Source organism: Cygnus olor, chromosome 12, assembly GCF_009769625.2.
Source record: "Cygnus olor isolate bCygOlo1 chromosome 12, bCygOlo1.pri.v2, whole genome shotgun sequence".
Classification (NCBI taxonomy): domain Eukaryota; kingdom Metazoa; phylum Chordata; class Aves; order Anseriformes; family Anatidae; genus Cygnus; species Cygnus olor.
In genome coordinates, this window is record NC_049180.1 from 16399405 (window position 1) to 16413562 (window position 14158).

General features: G+C 37.8%; 1 protein-coding gene across 13 annotated transcripts in view; it reads right to left on the reverse strand.

The window, feature by feature from the left end:
- Positions 1 to 3565: 3565 nt before the first annotated feature.
- CHD9 (chromodomain helicase DNA binding protein 9) overlaps positions 3566 to 14158 on the reverse strand; it is a 94396-nt gene continuing 83803 nt past the window's right edge. For all 13 annotated transcript variants that reach the window (XM_040570895.1, XM_040570900.1, XM_040570897.1 and 10 more), the window contains 5 exons: positions 13281 to 13420; positions 12565 to 12786; positions 11667 to 11795; positions 9253 to 9357; positions 3566 to 7022 (listed from right to left, as the gene is read on the reverse strand). In XM_040570895.1, coding sequence (XP_040426829.1) covers positions 6159 to 7022; positions 9253 to 9357; positions 11667 to 11795; positions 12565 to 12786; positions 13281 to 13420 — 1460 coding nt within the window. In that variant the 3' untranslated portion in view covers positions 3566 to 6158. The remainder of the gene's footprint in view (positions 7023 to 9252; positions 9358 to 11666; positions 11796 to 12564; positions 12787 to 13280; positions 13421 to 14158) is intronic.

A 14158-nucleotide genomic window follows, 5' to 3' on the forward strand; every position in this document is an offset into this window, starting at 1 on the left:
CCCCGCGCACGCGCCACCCCCCCACAGCGCCGCCCGCTCCCAACGGCCCCGCCGCCGCCGCGCCGCCGCTCATTGGCTGGCGGCTCGGAGGGGCGGTGCGCAGGCGCGGTGGGGGTGGGAGGGAGCGGTGGAGCGCCCGCCCGCATGGCTCCCGGCGGGCAGTGCGGGCGTCGTGACGTCATCAGGCGGCGGCGGCGCGGTCATGGCGGCGGGCGGGGGGAGGAGGAGGAGGGTGGGGTCTGACGGGGGCGGGCGGTGCTGGGCACCCGGCGCTAACCCAGGCGCGGCCCCGGCCGGGAGAACACCGGAAAAGGGACCAGGTGGCAGGGGAGGGGCCCCGGGGAGCCGGGGCCCCGGCACTGACGGGGGAGGCCGCAGTGGCCTGGGGGCAGGGGCGCTGCATGCGGCCCCCGGGGGAGGTAAAGCGCTGCGGGGGGGTGGGAGGGGGGCAGCTCGGCATAGAGGAGGGGAACGACACATCACCAGTCGTTTATTGCATTATTTTACTTCCTACTGGAAACCCTCCACTCTTCCTGCGTCCTTTAGGTAGAAAGGACTCTTACACAATAAAGAAGGGCTAGGTTAAAAACAAGGTTGTCCTGCAACATACTTCCCTAGTTTTTTATGCAACTAGGCTCTAAAATACATAACTTAACGTGACCGTTCTTCTCTAGGAAACTCAAAAAGTCGTGTCGTTTTTCATGTAATGGTCTACTGACCATACAAGAACCGTTCAGATATTAAAATCACTGATACCTTTTTCACCCCAGAGGATGTAGCTTTATTTGCGTGTTCCTCCATGCCCTCCCTCCCTCCTTTTTCACCCCTCACAAAGCAGCAAGAAGGCTAAACATCACTAGTGGCTGGAGTACAGACTGTAAATGATTCAATAAAGAGGTATCTTTGTTTATCATGTCAATTGAATAGTTTCCACTACTGGATTCAGTTCTTTATCTCCCAATATTGTAAGAATAAATTACAGCCAGCAGCATTAGCAACTTATGCAAAGCTCTACTGGAACCTCCCCACGTACCCTCAGTCTGGGTCCCTGAGAAGGGCTAGGCCTTCTGACAATAAAATACTGCTATCAATTTTCAGAAACTTGGCTTATGAACCTTTTATGAGACAGACTTGAATTAATTTTACAAGATACTCCTAGACGATAAAAGGCCTCCACGTTTAAGTATTTCTCTGTTTTGTTCCTCCTCCTTCAGTCACAGAGGGGAGCTGCAGCTTTCGAGCTGAACATGGCCCTGAGCTCAGCTCTTGAGAGGTGGCACTCTAGAGCACAGGTACACAGCTGCACGTCACAGAACACAGAACAACTAGTGAACATTTTCAAAGTGGGATTGGACAACGATGAGGGATACAGCCTCTTGTTTTTCCCTCTCCTGGTGACTTGGCTAAGAAACTATTCTTCTTGCAAAATGCAAGAAATGGGTAGCAAATGTTGAGGCCGAACAACAATTGCAGTGATGCACAGGCTGTAGCTGTACTGACCCCAAATAGAGAAGACTGACTCAAACTTCTGAAGAGTGGCTAACATTTACCTCCTGAGAAATTAGGGGGACCCCCAGACAAGGCTAGACAGATAACAAGCAAGGTCTGATGTCCTAATAAGGCAGGTCCAAGATGACAAACTCTCAGAAGTATTACTGCAGGGAGAAACATCAACAGAAGGCTTCCTTCCATTATTCCCCCTGGGACTGTCTCAGCACAGCCAGTTCTGATACTTGTGATGTCTTTTTGTCAGTGTGAAGAATGTTATCAGGAATCTCCCAGCATTTGATGTTTTACTAGAGCAAGTCTCAATGAATGAAGACCAACGATTACATGAAAAATTTCAGCTTCCATTTGAAAAGGACAATGTCTTCCCCTCACAACTCTCAAACGCTCATAACTAAAAAGCAGAAATTACAACTTATTTAGGTTAAAACTGCTGATGCATTGAAAAAACAAAGCAGTCTATGTACACTTTTTCTAGAACCAGAATTTAGAAGCCCTCCCTTAGAGGGGCAAAAAGCTGAACCGTAGCCAAGCCACCTGATTTACTTGAGAGGTGTGCCAGATCAAACAACATGAAGCAGAGTTGCTGACAACAGTTACCACATCGAAAGCTGTTCTGAGAACTGAAACAAGCTTGACCAAATGCTCTAAGTTTTGGTGAGCACTGGTGAAAGATTCTGACCCCAAATCTGACATCCAGTTCCCACGTATTTTCCAAACCAGCCTGCCTTACACGCAGAAGTGAGAGAAGAAGGGGTAAGCACAAGAGACCTTACCTGGAACACTACCAGCTACACCAGTGCAATTCTCCTCTGCAGATCCCAGCACGACCCCAACATCCTGCAAACATACAGATGTGAAATTTGAAGTGTTCATCAGCTGCAGCAGTGCAAATCCCACATTACACTGACACAATTTGCTTATGTTAAAATACTAATGGGTATAATAGAACTAGGTCAGAAACTGTTTACACAGATAAATGGGTATCTAAATGGGTATATAAAAATACATTACTAAATAACACATCGAGAGGAATTTACTCAGACAAAATATAACAAAAAGGACAGGAATTTGTCTGGGACAGCCTGTTAACAGCCTTATAGCTCAAATCAATGTATCCAGATAGGTTTTCAAAAAAAACTTAAGAGGAACGCAAGAAATTAAATACCGTGCCTACACCCTCTGTTCCTTGGAAATCTCATTGAAGATAGATCTATTCATATTTTACTGTACAGACTAAGATGTATGAATTACAAAATTACAGGATTATGAATATACATTATTTTTTATTTATTCAAGTCTGTGACAGTTCTTTAATCGGCCTGTTAGAAATAAATGAAAAAATATTATTAGGGTTTTCTGCAGAACTTTAAAGGAGAAAAGAAATGGATGAGAACATGAGAGCAAAGCACATACACATTTTTATCACCTGTGTAGACAGTTGAAAAAGTAGAAGCTTAGAAAGGATAGACGTGATCTGGAGACAAAATTCAGAGTGGAATAAATAAGTATACCACAATTCAAGTTCAGTGACACGTTAAAAACAAGAAGGCACTTGACAACCAGGAGACAATCTGCGTTCCAAAGAAGTGTCTGTACTCTGTAGGAAAAAAATGAAAAATAGCTAAGTGCTGTGTACAAAATTAAAAGATTCAGTAAACACATAAAAGAGTAATGCAGGGTTTTGAAAAGCAAGATTCAAAAAGATAGTCCACTCCCAACACGCTTACTCAGGAACATTAGATGCATCCTCATTTCTAACCAGAACCTAGACTATGTATTCCTTCCATAGCAACTCAAGGGCTGGAACAGCAACTCATTTTGTTTGTAAGACAACAAAATTATAGGAAATTGATTCAAACCAATTCCCAGAAAAATTATACAAGAAAAATATTTGTGTCTGTTGAAATAAAAACACATCCTATGCTTGATTTTACTTTTAAGGTCTAAAGAGTAATTTCAGTTTAGTCCGTAACGCTGAGACTTACCTTTTGCTGCTCTGAGATGCACGTTTAATCGTTACACAGCATTATTTTCATATATTGAGGCTGACATCATGGGTAGTCAAAGAATATGTTTAATAAAAAATAATTAAACTTCCATTTGCTCTATAGAACATCATAGAAAGTAATTCAATAAATTACAAATGACTTTTTAAGACGCTTGTTCAACTACAGAAAGCAAATTCAGACTACACAGAACACAACTGGCAAATATTGCAAATGTCCAAAAGAAAAACTGGACTAAGACTTGGATCATGAAGCCTGAAACAAGGGATAGAAATACAAGGCAATAACAGCTAAGGTTCTTTTAGTAACTACCAACACACACTTTATCATCACCTTGGATATCCTTTTAATTTTAACTTCAGTATTAGTGTAATTCTACTGAGGTTTCCTTATAACCCTTAACTTTATACAACCGTATTTGCATATAGTCTAGCTGATAGTGGGACATTTTTCCCCTTCTGGTTCAAACTGATTAAAAATAAACCCAATACATTATGTTCAAGTCTGTACCAGCCTTTCATTACTTGAAACTGTAATTGCCTTATTACATAGAAAGAATCACTAGAATGGTAACCAAACACTTGAGCATAATTAGGAAAATACTTTATTTCATAAATCTGATATAAATTAGGTTTTAGCCACAAGATTTAGGATTTCTTTTGTGGGGTAAGGGTGGGAATTGATGGTATTGTTGACATAATCCATCAGCAAACTAAGTTAATAACTGTTTGTAGAACTTTGGCTATTTCATAGATGCATCCTAGTTAAATAAAAGTGCTATATTACAAAGGGCAAAATATTAAATATGCAATACTTTTTTCTTTTTTATTTCCATGATGAAGAATTGCTACCCCCTTCTCTTGGCAGTTTTTAATTTTCACTATTGCTAAGACACTGCATGAAGGGCCAAAAATCAGAATACTATTTGGGAAAATATGTAACCAGCACAATCCAAATGGTACTTGTATAGCTGTGTAATTACATGTAATACTGCTTCTAATCATGGGGTTATTTTGCACATAGAAACTTATATTTCATTGGTAAAGTTCTCGGTAAAAAAAAACAACACAGTTGTTTTACTGTACAAGCAAGCAACAGAACTATATCAAAATATACAGTTTTTGTTTTTATTTTTAAATTTATCCCTTTGTAAAGCTTTTTTTAATGACTTCTACTAGTACCTGTATCTATTTTCTCTTAACACTTGCCTTTTCTTGGACTGCAAATGATGTAACAAAGGTCAATTGAAATCTCAGTCACTTCAGATCTTCTGTAAATGTGAATCTGGGCCTTTACTGTGGCAGTGTAATAGCAGCTTAAGAAGGAGGAAGGATCAGATCACACATCAAATATTAGACAGATTTTATATAGTAAAGGGTTCTAAGGTTTTGGACTTCAACAGATGCTTTATGCCCTGTTACTGTTGTTTCTAGGAATAATTTATCTTCCTTACTATTCAAAGTGCTTTTTCTCTAGTGGGTAACTCAGCATAACATATGAAGTGATATCCCAATAATGATTTGGGGTAATATTTAATATTTAGTCAGATTTAAATCTGCAGAGAAGTTTAAACTCAAAAGGAGTTCAAAACTATCTATACTTTATTTACCATTATTAACTGGTAACTCCAGGAGATTTTATGACATAAAACACAAATAGAAATCTACACAAACAAAGCAAACAAACAATTTTTACATGAAGTATGCAGTGTTGAAAGGTCTTTTCAGTGGCACTTTATGACAGATTGCCTCTTCTGAGTCTTGGGGAAACTACTCCTCATTTGGGGAGTTTTAATTCTGCGGAGGGAGCCCAAAACTTTGCAAGGTGTAAACTAAATAGATCTATATGGTGCCAAGTAGCATGAGATAAGACAGTTTTTGTTGTTATTTCCCCCTTACTGCTGTCACAGAACAGTTGTAATGACGGGGGGAAAAAAACCACCAACAGTCATATCTCAGCTCAGATTTTAACATGATATACAGGATGTCTTTAGAAAACAAAACAAAACCTGAAAACAAGTAATAGAAACCAATGTAAACTTCCTAAACTAACTCAGCTGAGGTAACAGGTAGCCAGTTTAATTGGCTGATTGGGAAAAATTTATCTTTTTAAACACACTTGTACCTGAATTGGAAACAGCAGTGCATCACAACACTAGAGCATTTTCATGTAATTAAAGCAATGGATGGTGATGTAGATTCTACAGCTTTCATGACATTCATTAGCTGCCCAAATTATTGCTGAGTTTTGATCTGTAAATTATAAGTGTCAAGGAGGCTGTAAAACTATATTCAAATTAAATCAATAATATGCATAAAGTATTCTGTGTTCACTGCAAATATATTAAATATACAGCTCTTACTTGAGCATTATTTTCATAAAATTAACCCCCCAACAAAATTATAATGCCTTTTGTTGTAATTTTACACCATTGTGTATTTGATAGTACGTACAAGTTCAGAAACTTATGAACTTCAAGAAATATTACATGCAAAACGTCTCTGAAAGCAGTTTGCACTTCTAAACAAATACTGAAATGTTCGGTCAGTAAATCATTGATGCACTCAACACTGGGTTATTTACAATGAAATAATTAAAGAATAAATTCAAAATCAGTTCATAATTTAAGTGCAGAGTCTGGGGTCAGTCTTCATCACTAGAATCTGAATCCTCAGATGAAGATGATGTACTATCAGATCCAGATGAAGCATCTGCTTTCTCTGAACCCTCATCTGTGCTGTTTTCATTGTGAGAGCTTGGCTCTGTTCCCCCTTTGTCTTCCTGATCTCTAACCCTAGAATTTTCCTCCTTTTCTTCTGTGGGCTTGGCTGAGCCTGTGTCATTACTTTCACTGTTTTGTACATCAAAAATATTAGACTGAGACAAAGCTGGGATATGAAGATTAAGGCCTGGAGTGAGAAGCATCCCTGGATAAAGTATGTTGGACAAAAGTAATGGGTTAAGAGAGAGAGGATTGGCAGCTGCAGCAGCAGAGGATGTCGAAGGAGAGCTCGAAACAGAGTTTTCACCACCAGTATCTGTATTTTGGTCTTCTGTCCTTTCTTTCTTTATATCTGCCTCTTTTGAATCATTTCCCTTTTTATCCTCTGAAATAGATTCCGTAGACTTGGTTAGAAGTCCTCCTATGCCCAGCAGGTTTGGTAATCCAGCCATCCCTGACAGCAGCATGGGGAACATGGCGGCCATGTTCTTGGTGTCTCCTCCAGTAGTTAAGCCAGCTGGCATTCCCATTAGTCCCGCCGTTACTTGCAGCGACTGCAGGTTTTGCAGGTTTTGTTGTAAGGCCTGAAGACTAGGCAGATCCACTCCTGGCAGCAATCCGTTAGCCAGCAGAGGGTTAACCGACACGCTCGCAGCAGTGGCAGCGGCTGCAGCTGCTGTTGCCTTAGCAATCTCACTTTTTGGGCGCCTTCCCCTCCGACTTACTTCTTCCCGCACAACAGGCCCAGTGAGAATACGGTCAAACATAACTTCTGGGAGAAATCCCTGCAAGAGACATTGTGTATCATCAGTGTTTTGATAGCATAAAGATGCAAAAGTAAAACAAAGCAAACAAAAAACAAAAACCCCACAAGCATACAGTAACGGTGTCAAAGATGATTCCAGTATGTCAGCACAGCAGCTCGATCTCTTGACCACTTGCTGGAATTTATGGTGGCTTTGTGCTATCACATCTCAAACATCTCAAGTGCCATTTCTACAGTCAGGTCTAAGCAGGTGTCTTCTCAGACCCATTGCTAACTCGTCTTCAGAGGTTTGTTTGCACATCAACCCAAATACAGCTAATTAGAGGAGCACTCTTATTTCAAGATCTAAAACACAGCACTGCTTTGCAATATTATCACATTATAATCACTTAGTTTGATACTGCTTAATTAAAAAAAATCAGTTTAAGGTTAAATATAGACATGTGACTGCACACAAAACAATCTCCAAGTCCTTTTTATTATTGCCAGCGTCTGTTTAATGTCTCTGTATTTCATCTTATCCATAAACTTAAGAATAAAGACTCACATTCAATTCTATTAAAATGGAATTCAGACCACTTCTTTTTAAGGCTTGCATACTATTTGCTTCACCTCTGCAAGCCCTCCTACCTAATGATGGAAGAACTGCAATGTGTGCTAATGTTCTCTTTGAAATGCATTGTTCTGAAAATTTCTCTTAAAAATGGCAACCATATGATCAATTATTAATCATCTCCATAATAAAATAGCTTTTTTTTTTCACCCCAGCAAATTTCTCTAATTTAAACTAATCTACTACATCTAGAAGAATTCAGAACTCACACTGTTCTTCCGTCCTGTGGCACATTATGAAATTCTAGAAGTAATTCTGCTGTTACTTATATCTATATTTGTTGCAATCTAATCCTCTCTCTACATACATTTTTTCTACCACCATGTCCCCACAAGGGTACTGGACAAACAGGCATTTATTAAGACTTTTTCACAGAAAGACTAGTCTTTATCTTCAAGGCAAACACGCAGTGAACTCAGAACCATATGGCATACTTGAATCAATGGCACTTACAAGGGAAGAGAGATCAGCTAATTAATAGTTCCCATAACGAGAATTCATACCTGTTGTTTCGTTGGAAACAGACAAAGTAAGTCTATCAAAAAACTTTCTTGTTTGAAATTTAACCAAATGCAAACCTCAAACGAAACCTCTGAAATTTCTGGTGCGTTCATTTTTAATAAATCAGAGTTTTTATTATTACTACATAAACATGTATTATTTCTTCTCTAGCAGTTTTTTCATACTGGTGCCTAATGATTGAAAACAAAGTTGTTTAACCTTGGAATCATTCTCAGAGATTTGTTTATATATCTATGGTTGCAAGACATGTAACTTATCAGTCAGGTGCACAGTTATTTGATGGATGTAAACACGTACAAATTCTGTCTATAAATGCATGTAGTTCTGTAAGCTTTTTATTAGCCATGGTCTAAACGCAACACAGTGTATGTATACAAATATGCATGGAAGAACACACATGCCTGCAAATGTGAGGACACACACTTAGATGCACCCCTTTGAAGCATCTGGGAAAAAGCTACTCACTAAATCTTGCTACTAGCAAGAAACTTAGTGAGGATTACCAGGGAAGGTACTATTTTTACCTCTAACTTGGTTGATAATCCATACAGAAGGAATGCACAGGCAAACTCTAAGTTGTTGTGCAAACCTATTCCTAACAATATAATAATATATTAACATTGGTCCCTCCACTGGAATTTCAACGTTAGTTTTCAGCTAAAAATAAAACCTTTAAGTCAGAAATCCTAAGTAGTACAAAATATTTGTATTAATACTTGATTTACATTTTGATTGGTGATATTGACCTCTTAAAACTAAAAGTAAGTTGGCTAAAAAGTAAATACTTAAAATCATACTTATCTTTCTGACTCTAAGGGTAAGAAACTGTTCTGTGGGCTAGTACCTTTTTTAAAGCCTTCAAGGCAACATTTATGAGATGAAGAAGTCACAGCATTATAGCACCTTCAACCAAATCTCTAATTTGGGGTTGCCAGTTACTGTCCCTTCTCTTCCGCCTACTCACAGCTGTGCCAGCAAACCACTTTAGGGAACCGAGCTGGCTGAAAAAAAGCTAACACTGACTCATATTCCAAATTTAATATAATTTAGTACCAGAAATGAAAACCTTGCCTTCACCCCCACGTCACAGATATCTCATTTTGCAAATACTCACAGACTGTTTTACAACATCTCCCCATTCAGGAGCCACTCCATACTCTGGATTTTCTTTCAAGAACCTGCACAAATCCTTCAGAGGGGGAGCAAATGCACCCCCCACCTGAGAAACAGAACAGAGAAGTTAGTGAATATTTCTCTTCTGATAAGAAAAAAGGCAACAACCATAACTGACACTGTTTCATTTCTGTCTTTCATATAATAACACACATATAGTCTTACAATTATCACTAAGTATAGCATAGCGTTTAATTGATTTCTGTTGGTATATGTGAGATACTCCTGATTTGTTCTCAGCCTAAGCCCTAACTCCTCTATTACACTCATATGCCACAACTTCAGTATCTAACATTCATACTATGTTAAACATCAAGAAATTATTTAGACATGTAATGAATCAAAGAGCAACAGTATGAATAGAAAATAGTGACCAAGTAACACCAAGTCTGTAGCTATAATCTCATTTGTTCACCTTTTCATCTATTCACTAAATCACTCTTATCTCAGTCAGCTTCTAAAATACTTCCATTGGGAGGCTCTCTTTCTCTTGTGAAGTTCTTGTATTTTTTCCATGCAAAGGTCACTTTTGAGTTAAGAGTGCTAGACAGCATTTCTTAATAAAATCATATAAGCAAGGAAGTAAGCTTTCAAATTAACCAGAAGTATTACTCAGATCCATATTATTTTACAATTCTATTCTATGATCCAGAAAGAAAGAAGAAATGGCTGAAAGAGAGGGAAAAGAATTGCAGTATCTATATCTGTGATCTATATCTCAGATATATAGATCTAAAGTATCTATAGCTTTGTCTATAAACTGCAGCTTAAATTCACGTTTCCTAGGCTACTACTTACGGTCCTCCCACCCCATGCTACTAAATGTGTAATTAAAAAAAGAAAGTGAGACAATAGTTTGGAGAGTTCAGTGATGCAAAGAAGTTGGGGGCAGGTTATAACTGGGGAAACAGAGTAATAAGGTAACAGAGGAAGACTGTCTCAACTTGGGTGTGGAAATATAAGAAAAAAGCCATGATGAAAGCATAGGCTCTTACAGCAAGCAAAGACCAAATCCCTCATTTGTCAGTCATCAACTTTGAAGATTCTGCAGGGCACGGCTTACTATAGAGAAGTGTTTTTCAAGAAACTAGCAACCATAGATGTTCCTCTTCAGAGCAGCTATCCCAATGCACGGAAGAGATTAAAGACTCAAGCTCTGCCTCACTTGCCTCTACAGATGCACAAAGCTTCTGACCTTAATGGCAGCATTAAAAAAATAATAATAATAAAAAAACTGCTTTCCTTGCAACTACTCTAACAGAAACTGGCAGCATCACAAGAGGAAATGCTCCAGAAGGTGATGCAATCAACACCTCGAAGACTCTCCCTGGATTGCTGCTTTAGTACTACATTGACACTCAAAGACACCATCCCAAGTATCTAAATTCATTCCATAAATAACAGGAATGTTCTATATGCTTTTCTTGAGTATGGCCTTTTTGCCTTCCCCAAAGCACATTCAAATGCATTACATCTTTTGAACTTTGACCATATATTCATATATCTGAAAACTTGTATTCAGCAACTGGCTTCCCATCTTCCACTGTTCAGGTTTTAGACCAAAAAAAAAAAAAAAAAAACCAACAACCACTACTTTTGATCCCCTGATCATAACCTAGCAATTCGATGTACAATGCATATATACTGGTGACCCATAAAGGCTGAATGGCAGAGATAACAACAAAAATAAAGAAAAATGCAAAATGATCCAGTACACAGGATTTAAGCAACACCAATGGACGAGATTCTATGAGAGATGCACTACCAATCTACTTTTAATCTTTTGAAAAGTAATCATGTAAAAATGAGATGGTATGCCCAGAATTTAGCATTTCTGAGAATGCTGCTATTTGATTAGAACATACAAAGAATTACACTAAAAAACATGTCAAATTTAAAAACAGGTCCTTTTAAAAAGCTTTGTCTTTGCTGCTAGTCTTCAAGTAAATTAAGATTATACAGAGACTAAGAACTTTCCCTGAAAAAAGTTTCTGTAACAAGTCCGACAGTTAAACTGAAATAGTGAGGTACGAGTCATTTTTACAACAGAAAAAAAGATTTCAGTGGCCATGCCTGTGTTAGTCAATGGCATAAATACTGCAATATATTGAGTGTTCATATTGAGTGTTCAATTCGCTCTCAACATTAACCACAAGGTAAATTTCTAGCAGTATCTTGTATGTTTTCATACTCATAAAATGCTTACTAGAAGATTGTGATCAATGTTCTTGTTCTGTGCCAAACCCCTAGCAGAAAACCTTTAATTTGTACATAGAGTTACACTTGATAAAATATTAGACTTCATTTCAGAAACTTTTCATTTGGGGAACATATGAATGAGAACAATATTAATACCTTTCTTGCATTTCTTCTATTTATGAGCTGAACACGTTCTTCACCAGTCAAACTATTAACATCCAGTTTATTAGGGTTTCGACAACGATGTCTTTTTTGTTTGGGCCTCCCATCATGCAGCTGTGTTCTCTATTATAAAGAGATTACAAAGCCAATTATGTTTCTGATATAACTATTTAAAAAAATGGTAAAAATTAATTTCAGAAACATGTTAACAACAGTATTCATTTACAAATCACAACTATGTAATGAGAAGATCAGGAAACAGCTTCTACCCATTGTTTTTTAATATTTTTTCAGTTTTCATCAGTGTTTTAACTAGCACAGATGCTGTTTCTTTTTGTATTATAACATCTTTCTGAAGAAATAAGGCTGTTATTCAAGATGTCATAAATAAGACTTCATGCATTCTGTGCAACATTAACAAATCTGAATTCAGAAGTAACTTGAGAAAAATCATGCCCACATAAAGATCACTACCATACCCCTGTAACGTAGATAGGGGGTACATCCCACAGTAAAGTCTAACCCCTCTTGCACATCACTAACTATGCTGCTACATGTTTTCTGCTCCCATAATTTCTCATATTACCATGATATTGATTAACTAATTAGGTTTCTTATCTTAGATAATTTTTTAAATCCTATGTACAACTATACAAGGATTAAATCTCTTTGTTTAGTATTACTCTTCTTAGCAATTACATTTGGAAGGAAGGGAAATAAATGAGAGGCTTGTAGAGCTCAAATGTATAAGAAAAAACAGACATTTTCCTTCCTAAACAACAAAAAAGAACAAAGAAAGAGTAATTCCATGAAACATAAAATACATTTCAATTGGTATTGCATGAGAAATGTTTTGTTGTTTCACCAAAGCAGAGCTGAAAGGAATACTCACAGGAATACAAGCTCCTAAATCTTCAACATAGCCAGGATGTTCTTTCAGCCACCTTTCTAAATCTTTTCTTTTGGGGGCATCATCACCTGCAAGCCTTGTTCCATCTTTTAGGTTAATAACAGGAACTGGACTCTCTGCATCAAGCACGCCTTGTGACTGCGTGTAGGTGAGTGCTGGGTTTATTCCTGCAGCAACTTGGCAGGAGTTAATACCTGGATTAACCTGGAGAAATTCAAAACATTTGAGTAAGTTCTCCATAGAAAGCAAACCATCACGATTATTTCGTGTATGATACCATAAAGGCCGCAGTCCTGCAGATCATTACGCACAAACTCAAGGACTCGGGGAGACTAATTAGGTGCATAAAGATAAGCTCCCTTTAAATCCCTGTAAGATCAGGTGCCGTAACACATGAACATGTGTAACATCAGAAGGTGTTGCTAAGACAAATATCAAGTTATTAATAATACACTGTTAACTACAGCTTATCAAAGCTAGACTCTTTTAAAAAAAATACTGATATTGTAATGTTTCTAATATTTTAGTGAAACTCCACCAGTTCTTATTTGTGTAGTTATATGCATCCAGTGAACAGTTTCAGAAAAAAAACAGCCGAGTAATTAATTTTTCACTGAATGTTGACAACCAGTTACACTCAGGTAAGGAATTAACAGTAATCTAGGCCTTATTTTGGATACAGAATGGAGTTTACTTACATGGTTAGGCTGCTTATTTCTATTTATAAAGAGGACATCAACTCCTTCCACATTCTTCCTTCTTCCTCTTCTCTTTTTGACTACAGGCTGACTGTCAACTATCACTCCATTGGCGCTGGCTATTAAGTGACTGGAAGTACCTAATGAAATTACACAGCAAAATTAATGTCGATGCTTAAATTGTTTATAACAAGAAACACTTCAGAATTAAAAGATAAAAAAGGAAATAAAATTGAAGTTGTGCTAGTGCAGATAATTTCTACACGTAATATATCTAGCAGAAAATGAAAGCTAAGGATGGTATTTTCAAAGGAGATGTTTTAATATGCATAAGCGTGCAATCAATTACAGCCATTTGATCAGAATCTGGCCTAACGCAAGCACGCAATTCTAGTACTACAAATATTTTAATCCAAATTTTAACTGCTAAATTCAAATGCTTTTTAAATTAGCCATGTACGCTTACTGTTATGAAAATAAGCTATGAGTTTTTGGCTGTAAGCCACAAACCTTTTTCTAGACTACTGTCTTCCACTGTTTCATTACATGAGACACAGGCAAGAATATGAAGAGTGCAAAGACAACACAGACATAAGTCTAGAAGTCTTCATCTTTACTTCCAAACTAGCCCTAATAACCTGTAATTTAAACTCATTATTTACAGTGGAGACTGATGAGCTTTATAATTACTAAGATCTTCTTGTGGGGGTGTTTAAAATGCAAGATGGCATCCTTCTAATAAATGAATTCTACAATAACTGACACTGTGAGAGTACTCGTGGTCCAATATCCTAACTCAGGTGCCCAGATTCCCTAACACACTGCACAGAATTCCCCTAAATGGCAGTTTAGAGCAAATAACACTGCCAACATCTCTC